The sequence below is a fragment of the Magnolia sinica genome, chromosome 9, assembly GCF_029962835.1.
Source record: "Magnolia sinica isolate HGM2019 chromosome 9, MsV1, whole genome shotgun sequence".
Taxonomy (NCBI): domain Eukaryota; kingdom Viridiplantae; phylum Streptophyta; class Magnoliopsida; order Magnoliales; family Magnoliaceae; genus Magnolia; species Magnolia sinica.
Genome location: NC_080581.1, coordinates 84,654,187 through 84,681,762, shown reverse-complemented (window position 1 = coordinate 84,681,762; position 27,576 = coordinate 84,654,187). Strand labels below are relative to the sequence as shown.

At 39.9% G+C, this 27,576-nt stretch overlaps 2 protein-coding genes across 4 annotated transcripts; both read right to left on the bottom strand.

The window, feature by feature from the left end:
- Window positions 1-4: 4 nt before the first annotated feature.
- LOC131255287 (disease resistance protein RPM1-like) lies at window positions 5-16,448 on the bottom strand. The gene is made up of 2 exons (XM_058255980.1): window positions 16,403-16,448; window positions 5-1,902 (listed from the first exon to the last, which is right to left on the bottom strand). The coding sequence occupies exon 2, from the start codon at window positions 1,844-1,846 to the stop codon at window positions 5-7; it is 1,842 nt and encodes a 613-aa protein (XP_058111963.1). The 5' UTR covers window positions 1,847-1,902; window positions 16,403-16,448.
- On the bottom strand, window positions 16,446-26,740 carry LOC131255913 (BEACH domain-containing protein C1-like). 3 transcript variants are annotated; one of them, XR_009176513.1, is made up of 6 exons: window positions 25,124-26,740; window positions 19,318-19,389; window positions 18,756-19,057; window positions 16,824-17,074; window positions 16,654-16,719; window positions 16,446-16,540 (listed from the first exon to the last, which is right to left on the bottom strand). XR_009176513.1 is itself a non-coding variant. In XM_058256857.1 (4 exons), the coding sequence occupies exons 1-3, from the start codon at window positions 24,199-24,201 to the stop codon at window positions 17,051-17,053; spliced, it is 510 nt and encodes a 169-aa protein (XP_058112840.1). In that variant the 5' UTR covers window positions 24,202-26,738; the 3' UTR covers window positions 16,567-16,719; window positions 16,824-17,050. The 3 variants fall into 3 exon arrangements, 2 of the variants coding, with proteins under 2 accessions (XP_058112840.1, XP_058112839.1); XM_058256857.1 differs by lacking the exons at window positions 16,446-16,540; window positions 19,318-19,389 and having other exon boundaries at window positions 16,567-16,719; window positions 24,018-26,738; XM_058256856.1 differs by lacking the exons at window positions 16,446-16,540; window positions 16,654-16,719; window positions 16,824-17,074; window positions 19,318-19,389 and having other exon boundaries at window positions 18,422-19,057; window positions 24,018-26,738.
- Window positions 26,741-27,576: the final 836 nt, after the last annotated feature.

The following is a 27,576-nucleotide window of genomic DNA, read 5'->3' as shown; positions in this document are numbered from 1 at the left end:
TTCTTTAGCTTCCCAACGAACTAGGAAGCTTCTTGATCTTTGTATTCTCCAAGCTTAAGTATCTCAAATGCAACAAGCCTGTTAGATCATCAGGAAAGATTTCCATGAACGTGTTTTCAAGATCCACCACCCTCAACAACCTTAAGTTGGAAAATCGAGTGATTGCAGGGGCATTAGATAGTCCTTCCACACCAAAAATGAACAACGAGCGAAGGCAGGAGAAGGCATCAAATTTTGGAAAATTCTCATCTTTATAAATGGACAGACGCCGGATTCTGTTACAAGGCATTGTGTTCTCTTCAACAGAAGATGCAAAGAAATGCTCCTCCCTGAATTTTGGAATAAACATCTCTCGCACAAGATCATGGATGCGACAAGTGACCGCCTTCCCATATAATTTCCATTCATGCACGTGAACCAGATTTCTAGCGATGAGCTCATTGAGGTAACCTTCAGCAACCTCTTCCTTTGTCCTGCCTACTTTTCTTTCTACAAAGCCCTCGGCTATCCATAGGCGAATTAGTTTCATACGCTTAATCCGATAGTCCTCGGGGAAAATACTCAAATACAAGAAGCATGATTTCAGGTAGTAAGGCAAGTCATTGAAACTGAGCAATAATATTTTCATCATTCTTCTAAGATTGTCATCGCTTTCAAACTCCGATCCGAGGCTACGGTGAATCATCTCCCACTCGTCATTCGTCTTGCTGGATAGAAGACTACCTAATGTCACAATTGCAAGCGCTCCGCATTTATCTACAAAGCTTTCTGAAAGCTTCTCCAATCCAAGAGGGCATCTATTCTCATTGTGCGAGTGGAATGCCTTCTTGCAAAAGAGGGACCAAGCCTCTGTTGGATGCAGAGGTTGGAGATTGTAGATGAGATCAGAAGGTCCGATGCAAGAAGATGATGCGACATCACCTTTGCGTGTAGTGATCATTACCCTGCTACCATTTTCGTTATTGGGCAATGCATTGCCTATGAAATTCCATACGTCTGCCTCCCATACATCATCAAGAACAAGTACATACCTTTTGTTCTGCAAGTAGCTCCGTAGCACTTGTATGAGCTCGACCTGTGTCATCACGTCTAAACCTTGGGGAGATGGATCTTTCTTCTCCTCAAAGAATTGCTTTACCATGCTTCGAAGCAGTTCCTCCGCTTTGAATGATTGTGAGACAGTGATCCAAGCATATGTTTCAAAACATTTCTTCACCTGTTGGTTATCATAGACTTTCTTTACCAGAGTGGTCTTGCCAAGGCCACCCATCCCGACCACTGAAATCATCAAAAGTCTTGAATCTTCATCGACCAACCATTCAATCAATTGACTCCTTGGCACATCGATGCCCACAAGATCAGCTTCCTCAATGAAAAGAGCTTTCAGTCGCAGATCATACCATTGATCACTCATTTTTTTGGAGCTTGAAGTTTGCCCTATACTATCCAGAGAGTAAGCATCTTTTCTTTCTTTAATCTTACTGACTCGGGTTTTGATATCTCGTATCGATGATGCAGTCTTATGGCGCACCATAAACTGCTTGATGAGTATATGAAGAAAATTGATGCATCCCCAAGCACCCTGCTGCTGTTGTGCTTGGCTGAGCATGAACTCATCGAGAACATCCTCAATGTCATAAGCCACTTCTCTTATTTGTTTCACCCATGTCTTGAGGCCTTCATCGGTATCTTGTTTTGCATCGGCATCCCTTAAGACGGATCTGATGCTTTCAAACTCATTTATGAGTTCACGGACTTCTCCGCGGACCCCCTTCAACGACTGCACTTCATTCACTAGCAAAGGCCCAAAGTATTGTATTAACAAGTTCACAGCACTCTCTGCCATTTCTTTTTCTTCTCTCTGTTACTTGACGTTTCCTTAGCTTTCAAAGTCCATCACACCTATTTGACAAGGAAAATGAAACTATCTTCAATTATTTAACAGAATGGCATCCTCCTCTCAATCTCTTCTTTTTCTTTGATTGATATTTAACACTGGCTTATGAATAGTATAGAAAACCTAATGGATGGTCACAATTGATGAATATCTGACCAAACTATCATCCTGCTTTTCACTATACATTGCCATACGTTGAAATTGTCATATGAATCGGGATCCTCTGTTTGCCACAAACAGGATTTCTGATTGAGCCACATCTTCGCACACGTTTTTTTAAAATGTTAATCCGTATTTCACATCATCACATACTGCATTTAATGCGGCAGTGCTGATAATGTCAATGATGACATGGACCAATCAGAATACAGGAAGACAAAAATTTATGGTCCATGACAAGCACAGAACCTGATTGTTATCAAATAGGTGTTAAATAATCAATGTGCTGAAAGCATAGGGAATTCCTGTGTGGCTGCTTCTGATTGGTCCACGTCATTCTCAAGAAATTCGGTTGCTTCAGTAGATTGAAGGCTCGAGTGGGCCACAGTACAGTGAACAATGAGAATTAGATGCCTACGGTTGAAAACCTCTTGAGCAAAGCTTTGATCAAGCTGATATTTGTGTTTCACAGTCTTTGTAGCCTTAAGAAGATTTTAGAGGGCAAATAAATCTCATGGATTTGATATTCTACCGCTACAATGGTGTAACAAAAAGTATGAGCAATTCATTCCCAAGACTTTATAGGACAATGGTGTAGCAGAAATGATGAATCTCACTATTGTAGATAGAATTAGGTGTATGTTATACAAGCACCTGAGTTAATAGCCTAGACTTAAGTGAAATGATCACCTGACCCCTTTTATCGAAGTTGTGACCTTCGGACCGTCAGATCATGGCCAAACTCAGAGTGCCAACTTAAGATATTCCCCTACGCATATCAGTGGCCCCGATCAACCAATGGTGACCGTCAAATTGAGTTTCGGACCTTATCCATTAATCAGCACATTCGATCGTCAGATGACTATATCCAAACATAGATCCCCTAATGGGGCACCCGTCCCCTGACTTGTATTGACTCGTGCACTTTTCTATAGGCTCTCGTGGTTCTAAACCCACCCCGTAGGGTAAGTAAAATATAGACTTAGCCTTTGGAGACATTTGTGCACATTCTAGCTCTATAAATACCTTTTTTATTCACACCCCCTCTCCCCATACTAGTAGGTTCTACCTTGGGGGAGAGAGAGAGAGAGAGAGAGAGAGAGAGAGAGAGAGAGAGAGAGAGAGAGAGGGAAGTTGTGTGAGAGAGGGAGACTAGTTGTGAAGGTTGCCTCTTTCCCTTCCGATTGGCGATCTAGCCACGACCAAATCCTTTGTCGGATCTCCATCTAGAAGCATTGAAGGTAAACTTTGAACCTAGATCCCCAAATCATAATGTTAGGGTTGAGTTTCTCTAAACATTACAAGGGTTGTTCAAATCATTCAGGTTTCTGTGAATCTTTTCAAAACCTAACCCTATGAACAAATCCGAGTCATGCTAGCTAAAGCAAGGTGTAGATTATTCTCCTACGTTTCCGTTTATCAACCCTTGAGGGTGATAGATTATGATCCATTTTGATTTAGTAAAAATACTTAAGTCAAGTATTCCCTAAATGATATGCTAAAAAAATCCTTGTTTGTGTTGTTATTGGTAGCTCACATGTATGATGAAATGCATGCTAATTTTAATGCTTACTTGTTGGTGGTTAATTAGGGTTTGTAAATGGCAATGGTAGATTTTAAAGGGTTTTTTATGCCTTTACAACTTTGGGCATGTTTTTCTTCTTCTTCTTCTTCTTCTTCTTCTTCTTCTTCTTCTTTTTTTTTTTTTTTTTTTTTTTCTTTTTGCCTATTGAATGTGTACACATGTAAATTCCGACCTACACTTGCCTTGATATACATTTATTATTTGAGCTAAGTTTGAAACCCTATTGATGTCAAATAAATACTATATTACTGATTTCATTATATTCTATGAATTAAGCTATGATAGGAAGAGGTCAACCCCTGCCTAACCTTGAAAACAGGGGATGACTGACTAATCTGGCCACCCCAACTCATGTGGCTGACTAAGGAGGAACTTGGGCGATCGATAGTAGTTGGAGCTACATGGCTAAACAAAAAAGAGGGATGATTAATCAATAGAATCAGATCCAAACTTGACCGTGGACTGACTTATGCTAGATCCAGGATATCCTCATATCCCAAGGCCCTCCTTTTTTACTATTTACACAATCTTATGCTAAGGGGCATAATCTTGAAGGAATGACCTCATCTTTATTTTCAAATTTACTTAATTCCTTTGATTGGAAACAGTTAGTTAATTGGAGTATTTATTTGAACATTCTTTAACCTGATTATACATGCATCTAGGATTAGGTTATCACATGTCCCTACATCAAATTTGGTATCAGAGCTCAGTTTTAGCATAAGTCAGTTTAATTTCAATCCGTCTTGGTGGTGAAAATTTTCTACGAAAACCCTTTACCCAAATTTTTAAAAAATAAATAAAATAAAAATAAAAATCGTTTAAGTTTCAAGTGGTACACAAGATAGTTGTCTATAATTCATATCAGTGAATCCTATAACGATCGTGAATATTTCAATGAGTGTCGATCCTCAATTGGTTATTTCAATATCTTTAATCTCAAGATATTCAGTCATTAATACTATAAAAAAAAATTGAACAATAAGATTTTAAGCAGCAATTTATGTATGTTCAACATCTTCTAGCTCGACCCGCGTGACCGGCTCTGCGAAGGGGACATATTTTGTTGAGTTTAGTCAACCTTTTTTCTAGGTTTTGTTGAGTACCCATATAGATATAGGCCATAGAGGGTAGTTGCATTGCATTGGTATCATCATTTTTTACCCTTTCTCGCACATAGATCTAGGACCATTCACTTGTCATTCCTGGTGTATGCCCACGCGCACTGGTCGTGAATTTGGTCTCCATTACACCATCGATTTCGATCAATTTGTCAAGGCTATGAAGGGACTAACTAAGAGACTCGATCAACTTTTCGAACTTTAAGGATGATATCGCGCAGCAGTTTGCGCATCAAAATGGTAGATTCACGCGTCTAGAGGTAGGTATTCCAACCGCCACTATAGGTGGAGCCTAGGGGACCCCCGACATCGGGGTTGTTGATCAATCCCAAGTTTTGGGCCCTGATCTGCCTAGGGATGGTTTGGGCATAGGCTTAGCCTAGCAACAGATATGATGGGATATATCTATTGCCACCCACATACAATCGTAATCTTGTTATTCCCATACAATGGGAGGACCATGATGGGGTGCGTCGTCAACACCCCTAGAGATATCATGAGCACGAGGACTCTGTTTATAGGATCATAAAGGGCATCAAGGTTGACGCCCCCATTTTTTATGGGAAATTCATCCCCCAAAGTTTTTTCCGACTGGTTAGCAGACATGAACTACTTCTTTGAGTGGCACGGTCTAACAGACCCACAACGAGTCGAATTCACCAAGATGAAATTGATGGGCCAAGCAAAACTATATTGGGAAAATGTGGAGCGTCGTCGTGAGCGATCTGGAGAGGGGTCAGTTCTCTTTTGGATTGAGATGAAAGAGTTGTTGTGAGAGAAGTATGTTCCCATTTCTTACAGGTAGAGATTGTTAGATCAATGACACATTTTGTGCTAAAGATCGATGACGGTGATGGAATACGTCACCAAGTTCGATGAATATATGATGAGATGCGATGTGGACGAGGACCCTACTGTGGTTCTCTCTTGTTTCCGTATGGGCCTCAGGCCTGAGCCTCAACAGGAGCTCACGCTACACATGATCACCAGTCTGGAACATGCTTACCAAGTGATGCAGGAACTGGAGCACTGTGTGCGCCAGTCCAATGTGAGGGGGATTGATTTTCGACCTACTATGCCTAGAGTAGCTCCGCAGGGAGCGAGACCCCAAGTCGGAATTCAACCTAGAGCTCAACCTGGTACCCAGCCAGTCAACAGATATCGAAGTAATAATATGGCTGGACCAAGTGTTAGGCCTACGATGTCAGGGCAGTGCTACTACTGTGGTGGTATGGGTCACATCGCTGCCAAGTGTTCAAATAAGGATGGGCGCTTGCCTTTGTTTCTGAACACCCCACAGAAGAAGAAGTGGCAGATAAAGTTGATGGTGACCAAGGTGATGAGGAGATCATTATCCCCTCCCTTGACCCAGCTAGTGATGCTGAGGATGATACTGTGGAAACTATCCCACTTGTAGTGGTGAGGTGCGCCTTGACCCAGATGAAGGAAAGTGAAGATTGGCGCAGAACCATCATTTTCCACACTTACGCCAAGTGTGGAGAAAAGAGCTACAAAGTGATCATAAACAGTGGGAGCTGTGAGAATGTAGTTTCCCCAGTTACTTTGAGTCGTCTGAGGTTGAAGTCAGTCCCTCACCCCAACCCATACAAAGTTTCTTGGGTGAATGTGACATCCCTCCCTGTAACCCAGCCAAGCCTTGTTCCGATTGAGTTTAGACCATACAAGGACAAGCTATGGTGTAATGTGGTCACGATGGACGTTGGTCATATCATCTTGAGAATGCGATGGCTCTATAACAAAGATGTCACACTATTTGAGCGTATGAATAATTGTGTATTTAAGCATGAAGGAAATAAGCTTGTCTTGAGCCCGCTCCCTCCCAAATTGTTAACAGGAGTGAAAGATGTTGCGTCCTTAGGCGATCTTAAGAGTTAAAGGGCGCCTTAGTCGAAGTCTCTCCACATCATAAATGCTAAGGAATTTGAAAGAGAGACTAATGCGGGGACTATGGTGTATGACCTACTGGCTAAGGAGGGTACACCTGAGGTTGCTATAGGAATACCGCAGGAGTCTCGTCTGGTCCTAGAGGAGTTTCGAGATGTCTTCCCTAAGGACCTTCTAGATGAGCTTCCACCAATGCAAGACATTCAGCATGTGATAGATCTCATCCCAGGGGTGACCCGACCAAACCTTCCTCACTACAGAATGAACCCCACCGAGCATGCCGAGTTGAAAAGGCAGATGGATGAATTGCATAAAACGGGATTCATTTGTAAGAGTCTGAGCCCATGCGCCATGCCCGCGCTTCTTACGCCCAAGAAAGACGACACGTGGCGCATTGTGTTGATAGTAGAGTCATAAACAAGAATACTGTCAAATATCGGTTTCCCATCCTGAGGTTTGATGACATGCTTAACATGATGGCCACCTCTATTATCTTTTCGAAAATTGACCTCAAGAGTGGTTATCACCAAATTCGTGTTCGCCTGGGAGATGAATGGAAAACTGCCTTTAAGAAAAAGGACGAGTTCTATGAGTAGCTAATTATACCCTTCGAGTTAACCAATGCCCCAAGTACATTTATGAGGGTGATGACCCAGGTGCTGCGACCCTTTATGGGCAAGTTTTTAGTTGTGTACTTCGATGATATCCTCATTTATAGTACATCCCCTAGCTAACACATCGAGGACTTAAGGTAGGTTTGTAACACCTTGCGCGCAGAAAAGCTCTGTGCGAACATTAAGAAGTTTTCCTTCTTTACCTCCCGTGTTATCTTCCTAGGGTTTGTTGAATCGTCAGAGGGTATGTCTGCAGACCCTGAGAAAGTCAAGGCCATTGTCAATTGGCCTGAGACGCGTACCATACATGACATGCGAAACTTTCATGGCCTAGCTACGTTCTATCAACGGTTCATCTGTGGATTTAGTTCGATTATGGATCCCATCACAAATTGCATACAAAAAGGGGAGTTTCAATGGACTAAAGCCACGGCATAGGCTTTCTTAGAAATTAAAAAGAAGATAATGAAAACGCCAGTCATACTTCTACCTGACTTTACCAAAGCCTTTAACGTAGCATGACACGTCAGGAATTGCCATAGGCAGAGTGTTAAGCCAAGAGGGACATCATGTGACCTTTTTTTAGTGAGAAGCTGAACAAGGATAAACAACACTACTCTACTTATGACAAGGAGTTCTATGCGGTGGCGACATTATTTATTACCGCAAGAATTCGTCCAGTGCTTTGATCATGAGGCCTTGAAATATTTGAGCTCTTAGAATAAGTTGAGCCCTAGGCATGCCAAGTGGACATGATTTCTTCAAGAGTACATGTTTGTGCATAAGCAAAAGGACGGAAAAGAGAATAAGGTTGTTGTCGCGCTTAGCCGTGGTATCATGACGCTGCTATCCATGAGTATTGAAGTTACAGGCTTTGAGAAACTCAAGGGTGAATACTCAAATTGTCCTAATTTTGGAATCATTTATGTGTCATTGTCTAGTGAGCCGCGCGCCCTCAAGGAGTGCGGAGTTCGTCCTTACAGATAGATATCATTTTAGAAGGGACAAGCTCTGTATCTCACGCACGTCCCTCCGTGATTTTCTAGTTTCTTTCAAATCTATATGCTGGAGGGATAGCAGGTCACTTTGGTTTATATCTAATCATTTTTATTGGCCTAATCTCCAGCGAGATGTGGCTAAGATTGTAGGGCAGTGTTGGACATGTCAACTAGCGAAGCAGAGGAAGCAAAATACAGGTTTATATACTCATTTGCCAGTTTCACATGCCTCGTGGCAAGATGTCACTATGGACTTCGTGCTTGGGCTTCCCAAGACTATTCATAAGTACGACTACATACTCGTAGTTGTTGATTGATTTTCAAAGATGGCCCATTTCTTACCCTGTTATAAGACCTCAGATTCCTCACACGTTGCTAAGTTATTATTTCAGGAGGTTATGCGACTCCATGGAGTATCTAGATCCATCGTATCTAATAGAGATACTAGGTTCACTAGTTATTTTTGGAAGACTCTGTGACATCTTTTGGGTGCGAGGCTCCAGTTTCTTTTAACATATCATCCCTAGTCAGATGGTCAAACAGAGGTAGTGAACCATACCCTAGGGAATTTGTTAAGATGTCTATTTGGAGACCATCACAGGACCTGGGACACTATTCTTCCCACAACAGAGTTCGCGTATAATTCTTCAATGAACAGGTCCATAGGAATGAGTCCGTTTGAAATTATTTCAAGTCTTAGACCCCAAGCCCCCATAGATTTGATCCCCATGGCTACCCCACAACGTCCTTTAAAGTTAGGAGAATCCTTCGCCTAGCATATACATGCATTGCATAGTAAGATCATGAAGAAGATTAATTCAAGTAATGAACATTATAAACTTTCTGTTGACACTTACAGGATATTTAGGGAATTTCAACCTAGAGATGACGTCATGATTTGTATTAGGTCTAATCGGTTTTCATCTGGATCTGTGAAGAAGCTTCATGCTCGTAGTATAGGCCCACATAAAATCATGACAAGGTTAGGGTCTAATGCTTATGTTGTTGATATCCCCGCTACCATGGGCATCAATTCCACATTTAATATGGAAGATTTAATTCCCTTTCACGAGCCATTACCTCTATCTACTAGTTCTCTTGTTTCTTCCCAGACCCCCTTATATATGGACCTTGGCCACAGCCTGATCTTCTTATACCCATCTTACCTTCTCTTCCACTTGTACCGAGAAGAGACGAGATGGGAAATTTTAGACTCCGAGGCGGTTTCCACTTGTTCCGGGGATTTCCATAAATTCCTAGTTAAATGGATGAACAGGCCCATTATAGATGACTCTTGGATCACAGAGGCATAGCTGCAACGTATCAACCTTAATTTGCTAGAGAGATGCAGGAGTTCACTTTCGCCAATGGAGAATTCTTCCTACCCGAGGAGAATTGATGCGGACATCAGTAGTGTACCCTTTAGAGTGGACTAGAGGAGGAGGTATAGCCAACAGAGTACCAGAGAGGAGGAGTTTATGCAGATGGATGTTAGGTCCATCGGACCCATTTTCTAACGCGTTATGAGTGCAAGAGCGGCATGACCGCACCCTGACCATAGATCCATGGGTCGAATTTCACACCCTACAATACGGGTGTTTTAGTTTTAGGCTTTTTTATTCTTTTTTCTTATTTTAGAGGCTTTATTGTAATTTCTTTATTTTTTATCCTTTTTTTTTTTCTTGTTTTTAGGGGCTTTAATACACTTTTACTTTTTTCATAGCTTATATATACATTGTGAGAAACCCCATTTGATTTTTATTGAATGAATAAAAATTCATCTATTTTCTTCCTCTTTATTCAAGATATTAGGGTTTCAAGATTGACCCTTTGCTGTTGAGGATTCCACCCCGATTTTAAGTTTCCTTCTTTCTAAATCTTCGAGGTTCAGGAAAAGGTAAAAATCATCCTCATTCTTTTCTTTTGATGACAAAAGGACCCGTACTTTCTTCATCTTAAACCTTTCATTCTTCACCCATTTCGTTCCTCTTTGGATACTCCCTTTCTAATTTGAACAGAAAATATGGATGGTTAGTCAATAGAATCAGATCCAAAGTTGACCGTGAACTGACTTATGCTAGATCTAAGATATCTTCATATCCCTAGGTCCTCCCTTTTTACTGTTTACATGATTTTATACTAAGGGACATGATCCTAACAGAATGACCTCATCTTTGTTTTGAAATTTACGTAATCTCTTTGATTGGAAATGATTAGTTAATTGGTGTATTTATTTGAACATTCTTTAACCTGATTATACATGCATCTAGGATTAGGTCATCATATGGTCATGTATCAATATGGGATACCCTGTCGCCAAAGAATGAGGTCATTCATCACCATTAGTGCGATATGATCCGTTGAGACTCGAAGGCCAGACATGGTGGTATATGATATTATGCCTGAGTTGTTGGCCTACGCTGGGGTGATGGGGCTGCCACATTGGTAAAACATTAGGTGACGAGCCTCCCCGTATTAACCGACTAGCACATAAAAAGGACACGACCCTATCATGATATTGATGATACGAGTGGCGTGCCTTCTCCACACTGGAGTCAGGTGACAACCTTTACCCTAGTCGTGGCCGTCCTCGGATGATTAGCTCTACTATAAATCTGATTTAAGTATAGGGACTTAATAGAATGAAAATCCAAAATGAATCAAGGGATATTGGTGATGAGCCTCCTAGTGGCACAAGGACCTACATAATCTGGATAGAAACCCAATATTTGACGGCGGTATCCCAACTTTACCAACTTGTTGTTTAAACTAACATTAATAAACAGTCGGCTAATCATGCACTCCATAGCATTTGTTGGATTGTGCTTCGCGCTAACCATTGCGCATATGTTAACGTCCTCGGCAGTGATAGTGTTGATATGGTTCTATATTGGTATCATTAAATCCTAGATCATGCATATGCATTTCATGTCATTCATGCATTTAAATAACCAAATATAAGACTTTTTGTGTTTTAATATGCTATCATGGCCTATGCATATATTTATTTGATAACATGTGAAACTTCGGTTAATAGTAACACTGAATTGATCACTCACCCCAATCCAGGACGATGTTTTAAAACACTAACTAAACGATTTCGTCGACGCAGGTGCCATAAAGGGGAATACACCAGTTGAGGAGTATGTGGACTATGCCAAGGAGTTCTTATACTTCCAGTGTGCAAATGACCAGATGTAAAGCGGTGTTTTGGGACCACCAGTTTGGTTTCCTTTTGAGGACGGGGACACTCATTGCATTTTATGTTTGGACATGTATATTGAATCCCTAGCTAGGTAGACTAACTTAGTTGGACGTACGTATGTATGTATGGAACTTATTTTTTTTTTTTTTTCTTTTTCCTTGTACACTTGTAATAACCATGATATACAATGTTTAGTTTACTTCTTACGCACGATCATGATACAATTGGTAGACGCTTAACCAAATGATATTTCCAAAAGGCTTACGTGATACTCAGAACATCGGGGATCGAGTATATGCTCGACCCCTGAAATTTGGGACATCACAAGTTGGTATCAGATCATGAGTTTGTGATTAAAATAGATCGTGGACTTGTGGACTTACCATAATGAATACGCTGACATAGATAGGATTATGAAAATTAGTGATATCGAACCCTAGGAACCAACCCCCAAATTATTAACTAGTATGAACTTGTGATTTCCCTAAATCGATGTACTCTAGCCTGTAGGAGCATCGGTTGCCAGATTGGTCTAATCATGGACCACTTGAGCGAGTGGACTGAGATGAATGAGGAAAGATTTCAAGTTGAGAAATTCGGTGAGAAGATGTTTGGTGCAAAGTGATTAGGTGGGTTTTGGTGGGATGAAAAGTACATTTAATCCCATGAGGGATTCACGTGGGTTTTTCGTTAAATCCACTACACATATGGGCCCCACATGAATGCATGTGTTTATCCATGTTGCCCATCTGTGTTCCCCTTTTTCACGTGATCGTACTGGTTATATACATTTGTTAGTGACCAAAAATCAATGAAGATTGGGTAGTTAATTCCGAGTCTGTGGTCCACCAAGTAAACAAAATAATAATAGTAATAAATAAAGAATAAAATAATAATATAATGGCTGAAATTAAGACAGTGGATCCACTTGATCGACCCCAAGGCATTGGGGTGACCCGGTCAACCACGGGTTGCTGACCAATCGGGGGACTAGGGTGACCTAGTCGACCCCAAGTCACTGGGGGTGACTCGATTGACCCCAATTCTATCCGGTCGACCCCGGATGGCTAGCCAAGAAAGTGGGACAGGGCAACCCAGTCGACCCTGGCTTGATGGATGTGACCCGGTCCACCCTTGCTTGACCCGGTGGACTGGGTCCACAATTTTATTTATTTATTTTTCTTTAAAAAATGAAAGAAAGATGGGAAGGGAGGTCTTACACTCGGGGCATTTGCAAAAGGGGTTTAAGACCCCATTCCTTGCCATTTCCCTTTACAATTCACACCCTTACGCTCCCCGGATCAAAACCCATCTTCCCTAAAAGCTCTCCAAAACTCTAATTCCCTTGGAGGATTGCAACTCCTTTTCCATTGGCTATACCATTCAAATCGGTGGATAACATATGATCTACCTAACTATGGATGCATCCCATGAAATGAGTTGATTAGTTCAATTTCTGCCTGAGTCACATGTTCACAGGAAATAAACCGTTTTATAAGAAAATACAGTGTTGTATGTGAACGTTTAGATATTAGGAATCTATGGTATGGACAAAGATAATTGTGGTAATTACTTTTATGAGAAAATTAGAATGTTCACCTATGAATGTTATTCAGTGGATTCCAATATGAAAATCTTACGTTGAATCATGAAAAAAAAAACCGTACCTTAGCTATCAGCCATTAAAGTTATCTTCGAGCTTTGTTGGATGAAGAAGATGAATGTCTCTGCTTAATTCATTCTTTTATAATGAGGTATTGATGCTTCCTCTCTCCGCTTCATTCCACGCTGCCACTGTATGTTGGACGCGGAAAGCAAAGGATATGATACTCAGCTTCAATTAGTAGGTAACGCCACGGGCACAACAAAGACATACATGAATGATAGTAGGGAGACTCGCTCCTACTGAAGTGACCTCATCACGTTTTGTGGGCCCTACTATGATGGATGTATTGTATCCACACCGTCCACCCATTTTGAGAGCTCAGTTTAGGGCATGAGACAGGGAATGAGCCAGATCCAAATCTTAAACAAACCCCACCGCGGAAAAAAGTGGGCATTGAACGACTACCCTTAAAAACTTCTCGGGGCCACAGAAGTTTTCGATCAAGCTGATGTTTATGTTTTCCCTTATTCCATATCTGTGTTAACTTATAAACAGTTTGGATCTCAAATAAACGTCATGGAGGGTCAATGAACAGGACGGATGACAAATAAACATCAATTGGGGCTCTAGGAAGGTTTCAACCATAGATGCCATTTTAATCATTTCCTGTGGTGTGGTGCACTTGAGCTTTGGATATGCGTAAATTTTGAGATCATGTACTAAAATGTATGGAAAAATGAATGGACGGTATGGATAATAACACATCGCAGCAGGCCCATGGAATTTATTCAGCACGCTATTGCATATTGAGTTACCCGGTGTACAATCGGCGTCTGTACCACGGGAGCCAAGTAGCCGACAAAGAATCTTATTATATCTTCAATTACTCAAGGGAAAAGGGATAGGTATTTTTTATTTTTTATTTACTACATAACCTTGTATGTGATTACATGAGACCCCGGATCTTACAGTGCCGTATGTGCCTTAAATTCACACCGTCCAACCGTTTTCCAAAGCTCATTTTAGGGCATGACCCTATAGGGACCCGCTTATTAAGCTTCAGTAGGATTGAACTGCCGACGGAAAGTATTAATTACTGGACGACAAAAGGATGAAAGAAATGAGGGGAAAATGATGGGCACGTTCTCACCAACAACCTATGAATAGATGAGGCAAGCAATCCAGTTCCCTCACACTATCAACCTACTTTCGACTAAGTGACGGCCTATAGCTCCTCTTATCTTAATTTTTCTTCTATAAATTCCCACCCTTATCGACCAAACAAAGGGAGTAATGGCAAGGAACCAAGAAGTGTTCAGAGAGTGAAAGCCAAAGGTTTTCCTAAGTTAATTGGTGAATCTATTAGCAATTTTTACAATGGTTGATCATCAAAGCAGCTCAAATGAAGAGGAGTATGATCAGAAGCATCTGACCATCTCTTTTCAAATAAAAATGTCTGATTTTCCCCTTCTTTCCGCCCATTCAAGCAGATCAATTCCAACTCTATACATTCTCAGTGGTTCTCTTTATTTATTATTATTTTTACTCATTTATTTTCTTTAATTTTATCCATTAGACAAATTATTACAGAATCCCTAAAGAAATTAATAAAATCATGCCAAGTAAAGACCATACAGGTGTATATGCGGAAAATGGTGTCTAATCCCCTTTCCTTTACATAACCATGACCCTCGCTTAGTATTTATGGTGCAGATCGGTATAAGAGTCATTCTAATAGAGGGTTCCTTGGACCTCTCGTCGATTCGATAATTCTATGGATTCTAGCCTACCATAGTTAAGCCACATTTTGGCTAGTAGCCACTCCAAAACATTCTAACACGCCGGATGTACCATTCTATCTCCCTTAGAAATAGCCAAGGAGGTAAAGACAAATCAAACTAATTACTCATACTTGAGCATCATTCCAAAAGTAACACGGCCCGTGAACTTCCATTCATTCTGTCCTCATCACGGACAGGACGAATGAGAAATCCGCGGGGTGGTGCACACAGAATGTGTATCAATTGGGGACGTGCTAGCCCCACTAGTCTAGGCTGATTTGAAGCATGGGGTTTTTCTAATTTCTTTAGGGTTTCATAACTTAGTTCATTCCATTATAATAGTATTGGTCCTTGCTAACTTCCTAACATACTAACCAACTGACAATTCCAACTCACACTCCATTTCTCTTTTGTTATTCCAATATCTACTAGTCCAAATACAATTAGTTACTTTCTGCATTCTAGTAATTACTGTTCCTGTTTCATTTCCAACAATTCTTGTACTCATTTGCATTTGCATTTGATTATATTCTATAATCCAGCATATATTAGTCCCTTCATCTGCTTGCCACTTAATTTCTGTATTTGACTCTATAAAAAAAACTTCAAAAAATTTTTTAAAAAAATCAGAAAAGTAAAAAAGAGTGAAAAAAAACACACAGAAAAGAGAGCAAAAAAGATAACCAATTATAATAAAGTAGTGGGTCACTCTGCAACTATTGTGCCTAGAAATCAGTTGTGGGTTCGCTGCCTGCGCAATTATTACATACTTACCAAAGAATCATTTGAATCCGCATGCAAGCATTAATATCAACCCAGAGTGACGATCATTCAGACCCACCCGACTTATCAAGACTATAAGACTTTCAACCAGCCGCATCCACTGCAACACCCCAAACTTTTCATTGACAAAAAAATAGGGCAACGCCGACGGCTAAAACCCGTCGGCAATGACCTTCCCTGACGGCTTTTCGTCGAGAAAGGGAGCGTCGGCGTCTTTGACGGCTAAGGGCAATGCCCAAAACCGTCGGCGTTTTTGAAAGTTTTAGCCATCGGCCTTTTCTCATTAATTTAAAAAATTAATAATGAAAATTAATTTTTCATTGCCTAATCAACGCACACATCCAATACTAGATATACCCATTTCTCCAAAACACTAGACCAACCAACCTATTTGAGAAGTTTACAAAAGAAAATGATGAAATCAAAATCAGATTTATCATCCAAATTCTAAACATACAAAATTTGTATTTCCTTAAAAAAATGATTAGTTTCAAGGTAAAGATGAAAACGCATTTTGGCCCAAGAATACCAAAGTTTCTCTCTATTTTACAGACATCAACTATCTGTTCATATATTGGGCAATATTGTATGTGCATTCGCCCAAAACAGACGAATCTAATTGACATTCAGATCATATTTATGAGAGTAATGCACTGCCCAAAACAAAATCAAACTGACTAATACATGCTTTGAGCAATGCATTTTTAAAATAATAATTGATGGAATCAGCAAGAGTGGAAAAACTCACAAAACCGAATCCCCTACTCAAATCCTTCATCATTAAGCATCACTTTGCTGAACTTGTTTTGCCGAAGTACCAAAAATTTCACATAATTTGTTGTCATCAATAGAGTCAACGAGGTTTTTTCACATACACGTTCAAACCCTGCAAAGTACAATATGTTTAAGATTACGACTTCACCATAAGTTTGACAACAATCACAGATCAATACAAAAAGAAATTACTCGAAACTTTAGAAACTGTTGGCTATGCCTTACCTTGAAATCGCAACTTAGCATCTGCTCTCGTTCAGCCTTCTTTTGAGCCCTTCCTACATGGAGATTCTTTAATCTTGGCCAACAAACAAAGATCCTACTGTAAGTATTCATTTGAACAAATGATCTTGCAAATTAGACAAACAGAAATAACTACAATGAACATAACTTACCCAGTTGTGCACCATTCATGGCCTACATAGCCTTCTTAGTGTCTTTTGGCAACTCGAAGCTAACAAACCCAAAGCCCTGGGATTTCCCATAATCATCCTTCATTACAATAGCATTGATTATATTCCCAAATACACAACTTTTCCCAAAGAGATCATCAGTCAACCCATTTTCCAGATTCTTTACATATAGATTAGTGAACTCAGGTTCTTGATAGGCTGATTGCTTCTCAGTCTTCATGAAAACCCAAATGCTATCATGCAAACCAAACCCTATTTTAGAAAGACAAATAAATGAAGGAAAATCTTCAAGCCCAGTTCAAACAGGAAAAATAGAATAAAATTAAATAATATAGCATCTCTTGTCATTGGTACCACACCCAGATTCATAGCTTCAATTATAAGTGTAAATGCTGTACTTTTGACATACCATTGCTGTAACTAGGAAAGTGAAAAATAATTTTCTGCTTGTTGAAGGTGATGAAGGCACCCCCTTTTCTTGCCTTCACATCTAGAGTCGTTTGTTTCAATTTGTGGGTGAATGAATGTGTAAAGAATTTTTTTTGTAGTGATTTATTTCGTATCAATTCCTTCCTTGTCACTGGCTGATCTTGCGAAGAATGTACACACCCGAAACAACACTTTGTTGAGCCATTTCATTAAACACTTGGCGAACAACATCAATATCAAAATAATTGAGTCACCAAGCTGATTCGATTCGAGTTGAGGTTCGATCCAAGTTGAGTCGAGCTCGGGCAAGCTCAAATTCGACTCAATTTTTTTAAGCTCAAAAAACTAACCTAACTAGATCCGAATCCAATTTCGAGCTGAGGCGAGTTGAGCAAGCTAACCGAGCTAACTCGACTCGTGTACAACTCTAATGGCAGGCCCAAGCTTGATGTATATATTTTATATCTGCCTACTCTTTCTATTATTCCATATCATTTTAGGACACTATACCAAAAATGAAGTAGATCCAATTAACAGGTAGACGATACTGTAGGAAAAGTGGTGATTGACGATTAAGGAGCCACAAAATTTTTAGATGAAGCTGATATTTGTACCTTCATCCAGGCTTCTGTGACCTTAACAACAGATTCGTTGGCAAAAAAAAAAACACGGCAGAAAATGTTGAGGCATACAGTACTACTCTTTCCTAGAGCTGGGTCCACCCAAGATTTGTATTTCTTCATTTTTGGGATCATGCCCTAAAATAATATGAAAAATACAGATGCACAATTAGAATACAGAATACATACATCAAGGCGGGCCCACAATAAGGGTTGCGCTGTCCTGGGTGAGGCTGTGTTCTCACCTGATTTGATCCTCTCTATAATGCCTACCCTGATATTTGTGTTTTACCACGCGGTTCATCCATTTTGCTGAATCATGTTAGGTTATAAGCTAAAAAATAAAGCAGATCTAAGGCCCATAGTGGGGGTTGAACGCCCACCATTGAAAACTTTTTGATCAAGGTCTCCTTTGTGCTGGTTTATGGGACCTTATGGACGGAGGGATCTAAAAAGGTTTGAACAATAGTGTCATTATCAGCACTGCTACCTGGAGATGATCCATACCCTTCTTTAGCAAAGATAGACCAATAACCAAACTGATAAGAAATTTTCTATACAGTTGGCAGATTTCTATACATATTTGGTAGAACAACTTTCTTGCATGCCATTAGTAGGAACAATTGATGTGATTAACATCAAAGCTCATGGAAGAGACATTGAAGCATAAAAGCTATAACAACATAACTTATAAGTTAAAACAACATAACTTCTTTTACATCAAGCCATTTATCTTGGAGATTCTATGCCTTGACAGCTAAGAATTCTGAGCAGGAAATATACGCCCAAAAATAACCAGTAAAATGTGATCTATGGATAACTGACAAATGAATCTAGCTTAGAAACTTTTAAATATCGTACTTACTTGAAATGTTCCTTGTGCAACACCTAATGGGCGGACCATCAATGAAGAGATTTCAAAAATAATTTGTTCACTAAGTTCACTTGGCACATAACCAGGAGCAACTTCTGATGCATTTTCAACAGAATTTTGGTCATTTGCAACTTCAACATCTTGGTAACCCATCGATTCCTGCATAGATTGCTTGGCAGCAGCTGAAAGTGTCTGCTGATTCACCCCACTCTGTTCCATACTCGATGTACCATCCTCAAAATGACTGTTTTCCATCCGCTCATCATCGTCTTTTCTTTCTTCCATTGAGACTCCTGCCATCATGATTGTAGGAAGGCCAGCTCATGAGAGTACAATTCTCAGAAAAAAAAAAAGGACATGGACCAACACAAATGGTTGAGATGAATGTTAAGTGCAGCTTTCAGGCCATGCAACATCGGCATGTGGATGAGTTGACGAAATTCAGAAAATTTTGCAAAAAATGAACAGTAGCCTGGCTTATGAAAAGGATGATAACAAGGGGTTGAATTAATCTACAATAAAATGTGATTATCAGCTTATTTCCAAAACTTACATATTTTCTCCAGTTTGATAGTCAAGGTATTTGCTTGCAAGCAGAAGCACCCAATTTTTCATTAATGAATTTCTGCACATGAATAAAATTTCGGATTTAGATGTTCTCATCATAGGCATTGTCCAGACCCTTTCATGAGCTTGTCATTTCTAAGGTTGATCTTACAACAGTCAACAGTTTTATAAGCTGGATTGCTAATGGAACTTAAACATCCATGAATCTGGCAAAATAATCAAAACATTTATGGCCTAACAGATATCAAACTTCCTAATGGATTTTGAACTACAGAATATTGATTATGACAGGCAACCTGTAACGCCCCGAACTCTTCGATGCTCGAGTATCGAAAGTTCTCGCGCATTACCATGAGAGTCAATGTAAAACGTATATGAGAATGATACCAAAATCAAGGCATCTGACCCTTGAGTTGAAAATAAGACCATGCACACGTGAACCGACACAACTTTCCCTTAAATAAACTAGTAGATAACTCTCCATTCATAACTATTTAGACATAAGTTCTTTTATAAAAATTGTTTAGAAACATGTCTACAATCATGTGGAACCATTGGATCTCCCAAAATGCCTATATCAGAAGTAATTACGAAAACCCCATCACCCTAGACCCTTAAATTCCAAATCACATGGTTCCCATGATCCGGTTCATGTAAAACCTTATATCAAGCCTAATCATCATAAATTGAACGTACATACCAAGATGCAGCCGTTGGATCATCAAGATCGATGACTAAACATAACAATTGATGATATGGCCCACATAGGACCAGCCCTAGTTCCCCATTTCTGACACGGACCTTAATGTCAGCCCGCTAAGACTAATGAACGGAGCCAATTTACTCCAAACCACACGTGGACCCCACAGTAGGAGCAACGTATGCACATGGACTCCGCATTGCCACGGTACACCGTAACTATAAGAGGTCAAAGTCACCTTGACCCGATTGACTCTGCGAACCCTCTTCTCACAGCGGACAATCATCCGCTGGAAGATTCGTGGGCCACCAACATCACCTTTATGGATGATCGGGACCATTCATTGCAACTAGAGGGAAAAACCAATTGGACTCTAGGTTTCTCCGCATGCCGTCCAGACCTCCACGTACGAACATAGTCCGTCGCAGATCACCATGCATCAAGAGATCCGCGAACCGGCAATCTAGGTGGGCCACCATTTCGACAAATTTGAGTAATCTGAACCGTCTATCGAGTCTAGCTCTCAACCCCAACCAAGAACACAAGATCTAGTAGGACCCATGCAAGCCGTTGCGTCCCCAATAGCAGGTACAAAGGGGAGCCTTTTCTGTTTGAAATCTGCAAAACCCAACGCACAGGGATCAGCAACCCAACCAATGGCGAAATCAAGGTCATTCAAACCCATCCCTAAGGGATTCCGACCGCTCCAATGAAGGTCGTTCGGAAAAAGATCCCGCACCAGGGTCGCTAGACGAACCGTTTCTTTAGGCGCGATCCGCGACCAACTCTCTACGCAGAAAGAGAGGCTGCGTAAACAGATCACGCAGGCGGCACCTTGCGTAAGGAATACGTGCAAGAATTCTGAGCATTCCCATGCCTATAAAAACCCATCTCCCCACAGTCGTGAGAACATAGCAAAGGAGAGAGAGAGAGAGAGAGAGAGAGAGAGAGAGAGACTCCGTTCGCCCAGACTGGCAGTCGTCCAGCAAGGAGAGAAGAGTGAGAAAAAAGAAGAGGAGAGAGAGAAGGAAAGAAGGAAAAGAAATTAAAGAAAGAAGGAAAGAAAAGAAAAAAAAGAAGAAGAGGGAAACCGGCAACACTCGACATCCGAGGTAGGTCACGTCCAATTTTCCCTTCTAAACCTCTTCTTCCCCTTCTTGCCAAATCTTGATTAGACTAGCTAACGAGTAATAACCATTCACAAGTTGTTAAACACTAGGTTAAGGGTTTAATACCTCGACACAAACCCACCTTCAAGGAGAAAACAACACTAGATGCGAGGGTTTTATCCTTTAAGCTTACATTAATTTAAGTAGTTATATTTATCCTGCCTTTTTATGCCTTCATGTTATTTTATCCCGCCTTTTATGTACCTTTTGTCTTAATTGAGTTAATGCATTTTATCTTCTCTTTTACGTTCCTTTTTATCTGTTCTCAAATTTCCATTACTTTTCCTCTGTTTTCATTTTAAATTGTCATAACAATTATTAGCCTTTTGGGATTTTAACATGATATCCATTTCAAGGAATCTTCCTGAATTTATGTGAGGCTAGGGATACGAGCCTTGCACTTGCCTTTAATCTTCTTTGAGATGGTCATTGCCACTCGTCTCTTATTTACCTTAAAGGCTCGAGCAGGTGTCTTGATATTCCTAAACTCTCATGGTTCAAGGGTTTCTCTCTTGGTGCAAGTACTATGTCGCGAATCCCTCCTCTAGCGATCGAATCAATATCATGGGCATAATGCGTTTTCGGTAGCGGCCCTATGGCAACATATAATTCCATATTTCACGGGTGATGGTGCAACAACTAGTGCATGTAAATCATTATATATGCGTGATATATCAGTTCTTTCTTTTGGGGGTTGGATATCGCATTTAGTCGCTCCAATCCGGTCTTTCTTTTGGGGGTTGGATTTCACATTTAGTCACTCCAATCCAGTCTTTTAAGGGTTGGATGTCGCAGTTAATCACTCCAATCCGGGTTGCGTGATTCACCTGGTCAGTGTGGTGTTCGTCTTAGGATAACTGCATAAATCCATGTTAAATGTGGGACACGCCAGTGAATCTCCGTAGTATGGGATGTGGGGCAAGTCGAATAACTATAATCGTATTCCAAATTATGGTGATCGCTAAGTGAGATAAACCGCATATACTTTGCTAGGCGTGCATCTCATATAGATTGCTTGTGCATTGATACCTCTTGTAGATGTGGAGTATAGGACGTATCAAAACCTTTACACTGTTAATTTTAAAGGGTAATCATCAATATAAGTAGGGCATTAACCCTCTCCCAACCGTACAGATATTGTAGGTGACGTACAAGTCAAGGACCCAGAAGACCCGACCCTGGCAGAAGACTTTACTGAATAAACTAGGAAGATTAATTTATGGTTTACTTTCTTTATAATTCCGTTGCGCAACTCAGAACTTGTATTAAGCTCCCATTGTGAGAGCATTTGATGATTTATTTGACCTTGGAATAAAGAATATAGTTAATTTTATTCTTGTGAATGTTACCTTCTCAAATGTATCTGGATATAGTCTATAACAAATATAAGATGCGATCTCTAAAGCATCCAAGTTTTACATTATTAACACCCGGTTTTCTCGGACTCGAGTATAAACTCTGGCCATGAAAATTCAGGATGTTAAACAACCCAAGCAGGATATTTTGATGCCTATAAAATGAAAAAAAAAAAAACCTTCTGTTGTATTTGCAAAAGAGGTATTTGCAAGCTCCTTTGCATGCTAAGGAGCTTAGCTCTACAATAGTATCCTAAATAAGAAACAGCATGACATTGCAGATGATCCGGTGCAATCCATGTAAATAACAGCTCAAGCTGCTTTCTCACAAACAGTGAAACTCCCTGGGTTGATGGTAATGCTATTTGTGCAGTTATCAGTTTTGTAATTGCCAACTAGCCAATTCGCCAACTCAAACATGTTATTTCATAGGTTGCAAGTAACATGAACAAATACCAACAAGAAATTGAACATTAATGCTGAAGGAAAATTTGAAACTGCAACAAGAATATATACAGGATCTACTAAAATTGACATAGATTGACAAATTCTACCATGAGTCCTATATTGATAATTGCAATACATGTGGAAAATTGCTGAATGGGCCATTGCTAAACATGGGAGAAGTTCAACATAAGATGATCTAGCCAACATGAATGCAATAGGAAATAGATAAGCTCTCCATTTCCTCTGTGTAGCTTATCTTTAGAAACATTTGTGGACGGAAACATATACCAATACCACTGAGTTCGCCCCTCAGATAGAATGGATGAATTGATGCATGTTTCTGAATTTCAATCCACCAATACCAGATGGGCCCTCTGAATGCACATGTATCCCTTCAAAAATAATTATAGAATCACTTTCCACTTGCAGATTTCTAAGACCCAAGCTATAACAGGTACAAAGCCCATCCACTATTGCACACACCTCTGCTATACAATCTAAAAGCCCTACAGTAATGGTGACTAAAACCTTCCAAGGTAAATTTTGAGAGTTAAAAAGTTAATTTCTGTTGTTGGATCCTTCAAGATATGCCAACAATTATATTTGCAATCTTCAAAACCTTGCCATTTGCAAACTGTCTACAACTGAGTACAAGGTACTACATGAATATATGTCAAAATGTCCAAGATAAGAACCTGTGTATGATTAAACCATACCATAAGTTATAATTGAATTTGACCTTCAAAGACTTGTGAGAAATTTCTTAGACAAACCAAGTTCATGCATCGTGAAAGAAATTGTGAAGCTAAAAACAGAAATTAAGATAAACCTTTTGCGCTAATTAAGCACTAGAGATTCAAAAGAAGATTTAAAAAAATGCCTTGCAATAATTCCTTTTTTTCTGCCATGAAACCAAAGCATTACAATCCATGAGTTCTGCAATGAAACCAAGTTCATCCATCATATATCCTAAAAAGCAAAAAGGAACTAAAAGGGGGGAAAAGAAAAGGCATACGACATCCTGTGGCCCTCAAGCCGGCCATTCCTACTAACAGAATAGCAAACCCCTGCTCCCCTGCAAAGCCGGGATTGGAAGCAGAAACCTCAAAGATGAACAACCAACTCCTCGTCTTGAGAGCTAAGAAACCCAGAAAACACATCAAGCAACCCCAAGGCCATAAAGCCAGCACAACAAGCATTAATAAATACTCTCTTCTCGCATGCAATAGAAAGACAATGCAAGCAAGAATGAATGCAACAAAGAATTATTTGAGACAATGAGAGTTATTTTCAGATGGAAGGGAAGTGGCATTAGAGCTAGTGGCGTAAATGACCCACGGCTTGAGTTATTCAACTGATAGTTCCATTTTGTTGCTAATGGCGGTAGTTCACAGTTGATGCATGTGATGATAGGTACTTCTCTGGATACAGAAATTAAATGACCAACTTTATAGAAGCGAAGACTTGAATGAGGTAGCATCTCTATATTCAAAGCTGAACAGACAAGCTAAAAAGGAGATGATGGTTGGCGAATCCGGTGTGGTCCAGTCAATTAGGAGAGGCTAGAAAGGGGCAGCGAATGACTGGCACACTAGTAACGGAAGCAAATAAATGAGGCTGGCCATACAGCAGAGATCGTAAGAAGTTCAATGTTCAATCACCCCTGTACCAGCAATCTGCCAGTTTGAACGGGATCATGGCCCCAGTGGCATCTGCAGCTATCATGACAACCTGTTTGCATGTGCCCCAAGTTGATACGGGTCGGTTATTCCAGCAGCCAGCAGGACTGGCCACTGTGCACTTGGGAAGGGTCAGAGGACAGAAGCTGTGGTAGGTGGGCTCCATTTTCCACCCAAAAAAAAAAAACATTAGTGACATGAGAATGGGACCTACTGGTTCTTCTCTTCTTTTCTTTTTTCTTGATTTTTTTTTCAAGTAAACTTGACACCGTACTAGTTCTTAACCCAATATCGATTTGTGCTGCGTCCAAATGCACCCTAGTCTGGTACAACTCATCAACAAAATCTCTTTGATAAGTAGCAGCCATAACTTCCAACCAAGAGTCGTGAGATAAATACCTCTTCGATTCAATCTTCAAAAACAAAATAAATAAATAAATACCACTTAGAAACTCTAGTGCTTCATCAAGCACTAGGTTAAGTAACTGATCGTATCCTTTCAGAGTCCCTGTCACTATCGGAACAAAAAGATTAGTCAGTCATGCACTTTACGTTGGATTAAGAGTAACCACATGTCATTTAAATCATATAGAGAAACCAAAAATTAAAATTTTATGCAAGCTAACCTTCTACATACCTTTCAATAAGGGTGGGTGTAAGATGTAAATAGTGGTTCCCTGTCTGAACTTGTCCTTTCAACTCTCCTTTCAAATAATATTCCTATGTGTATTGGCACATCTAATTGAAGTGTTTTGACTGTTCAGACTTTAAAGGAATTTCTTGTTGTTGCTGAAGCTGAAGTGAGGTCATTAACTTCACTTATTCTGGGGTGGTATGTATCAGTTCTTCACTTAGATGATACTAGTTAAAATTTACGAAATGTTTATGCTGTTGACAAAAATATTTGGTACCGAACATGATTTCTGGGCTGGATGTTTGACAGGGTTGAAATGCAGATGCACTGGCCATTTATTTTGGAGAAGATCCTGCTCGCTGCCCATTGGAGCAAGGTCTTTCTCATTCCAGTAGTCTTTTTATTCCCCTATTCTGCTTTTGTAAATCTGAAATCAAAAGGAGAAAAAACTTTTTACCGGTTCCTTGTGCCATCACATACAGTTTTACTTGCGTTAATAGTGCCACTAAATCATTTCCTAGCTTGGAATCATGAATTTATCTGCTGATATTTTTGAAAAAAATGATTATCAGAGTCTTTCTTGTTGCCCAAAATGCAATACATTGATCTGATGTGATATATTCTCTCGAAAATCTCTCTGGTGAAAAATTGATCCCATTGTTATTTCTAATTCAGCCATCGGTAGATGGATGGAAATTTTAAAATTGACAGACACCAGTATTGTGGTTTAGTTAGTCTCTGATGCAGCCTTGGTGAATATTTGGTGATACTCAATGATGTTGGTTCCTGGTTAAAGGTAGATATCCCAGAAATCTCTGCCATTGGAATACACTGGCCATCCACTTGGCACCACATCAGATGTGGACTGTGGGTTGTAATTCCCCACAATTATCAGATTGATAGTATCATCCGATAGGGAGTTTTTGAGGCATGCCCATCAGATGATTGGACCCACCAGATGAATGGATTAGGTTGCCAAAGACAGCCCCAGCCTGTACAATTGCCAGGTCAAAAAAAAAAAAAAACATTTCTTTCAATCGAGCATCATCTGATACTTCATTCAATTAAACATGGTGAAATACAAAGGGGCGAAAATTATTAAAAAACAAAGGTGAATGGAAAAGAAACCGAAGAAAAAGAAAAAGAGAAGAGGACCCTATCCATTAATGTCTACTTATCAATCAATCAATCAATCAATCATCATCTAAACCTTATCCCAACTAATTGGGTCAGCTGCATGAATCCTTTTCCACTATTCCACTCTATCACATAACTTCAGTTGTTTGGGTTAAAAGAAAGAAAGTAGAGTGAAGAAAAAGGACACAAATTGACAATGTGATACCTGTAAAACAGAGAAGAAAACAGAGAGAACGTAGCTGTGAAGCACCATTGACACATATATGGTACCTACCATGCTGCCAATAAATCCCACTGTGAATGGAAGCCTCCGCGAAAAAACAGCCAGAGAAGATTTCATATTAACTACTTAAAGAGAATTCAAATGGGTTTCAATTTGCAAAGGGACATGCTCCATAAAGAATGTTTTTGACTGCCATCCTAGGACAAATGGATAAATAGATGGTTGAAATTAAAGATGAATTATATAGGCCTTGCTCATCAAAAGAAATGTACATACAGGATTCCCTGAATGCGGGGCCTATGATTCAGTGATGCAAACCATTGATGTGATGACCCTAAATACGGATGAGGGATGCACCAGAAATCTGCCAGACATGGAGATCCTAGTCCATTGATCTTTGCCCTTTTCAGATTGAATGTAGACTATAGCTGCACTTTTCACCAAACCATGTATTTCTTGTTTACTGGTACATGGGTTGAGCTCATTCAAAACAGAAGATTCTTGGGCATCCATCATCCAAAGGGCCACCATATCAATGGTTTGGATCAACAGAAAAGTGCCTGACATGCAGGGACACTCCTCTAGTACCAAACTGTAAGAATGCTGATGAGCAAGACCATATAATTCCTCAAAACCCAAGCATATCGTGATTCCCTTTTCTTTTTCACCTCATCCAATGCACAAGATTCCTACAATTTTAACTGACTGTTCTCATCAACTGCAATAAGGTGGACCTAAACCCCCCTTCTTTTTTCTAAATTCACCCACGTTTTAAGTTTGCAGATAATTCAAATGAGGCCAGATCCAATACAAAGCTTTCTACATTCATATTAACGTACAAAATGCATCTAACTGAATCTAAGTCATCTAAGAACATTTTAAGTGCATCTACATAGGGACT

Bases quoted from the DNA above. Each gene is read 5' to 3' on its own strand.
- LOC131255287 (XM_058255980.1), bottom strand. From the start codon at position 1,846: ATGGCAGAGAGTGCTGTGAACTTGTTAATACAATACTTTGGGCCTTTG.
- LOC131255913 (XM_058256856.1), bottom strand. From the start codon at position 24,201: ATGCTTGTTGTGCTGGCTTTATGGCCTTGGGGTTGCTTGATGTGTTTT. The intron at 19,058-24,017 runs GTATGCCTTTTC...TCATGATGGCAG, and splicing joins CTTGAGGGCCACAGGATGTC to GAGTCTCAATGGAAGAAAGA.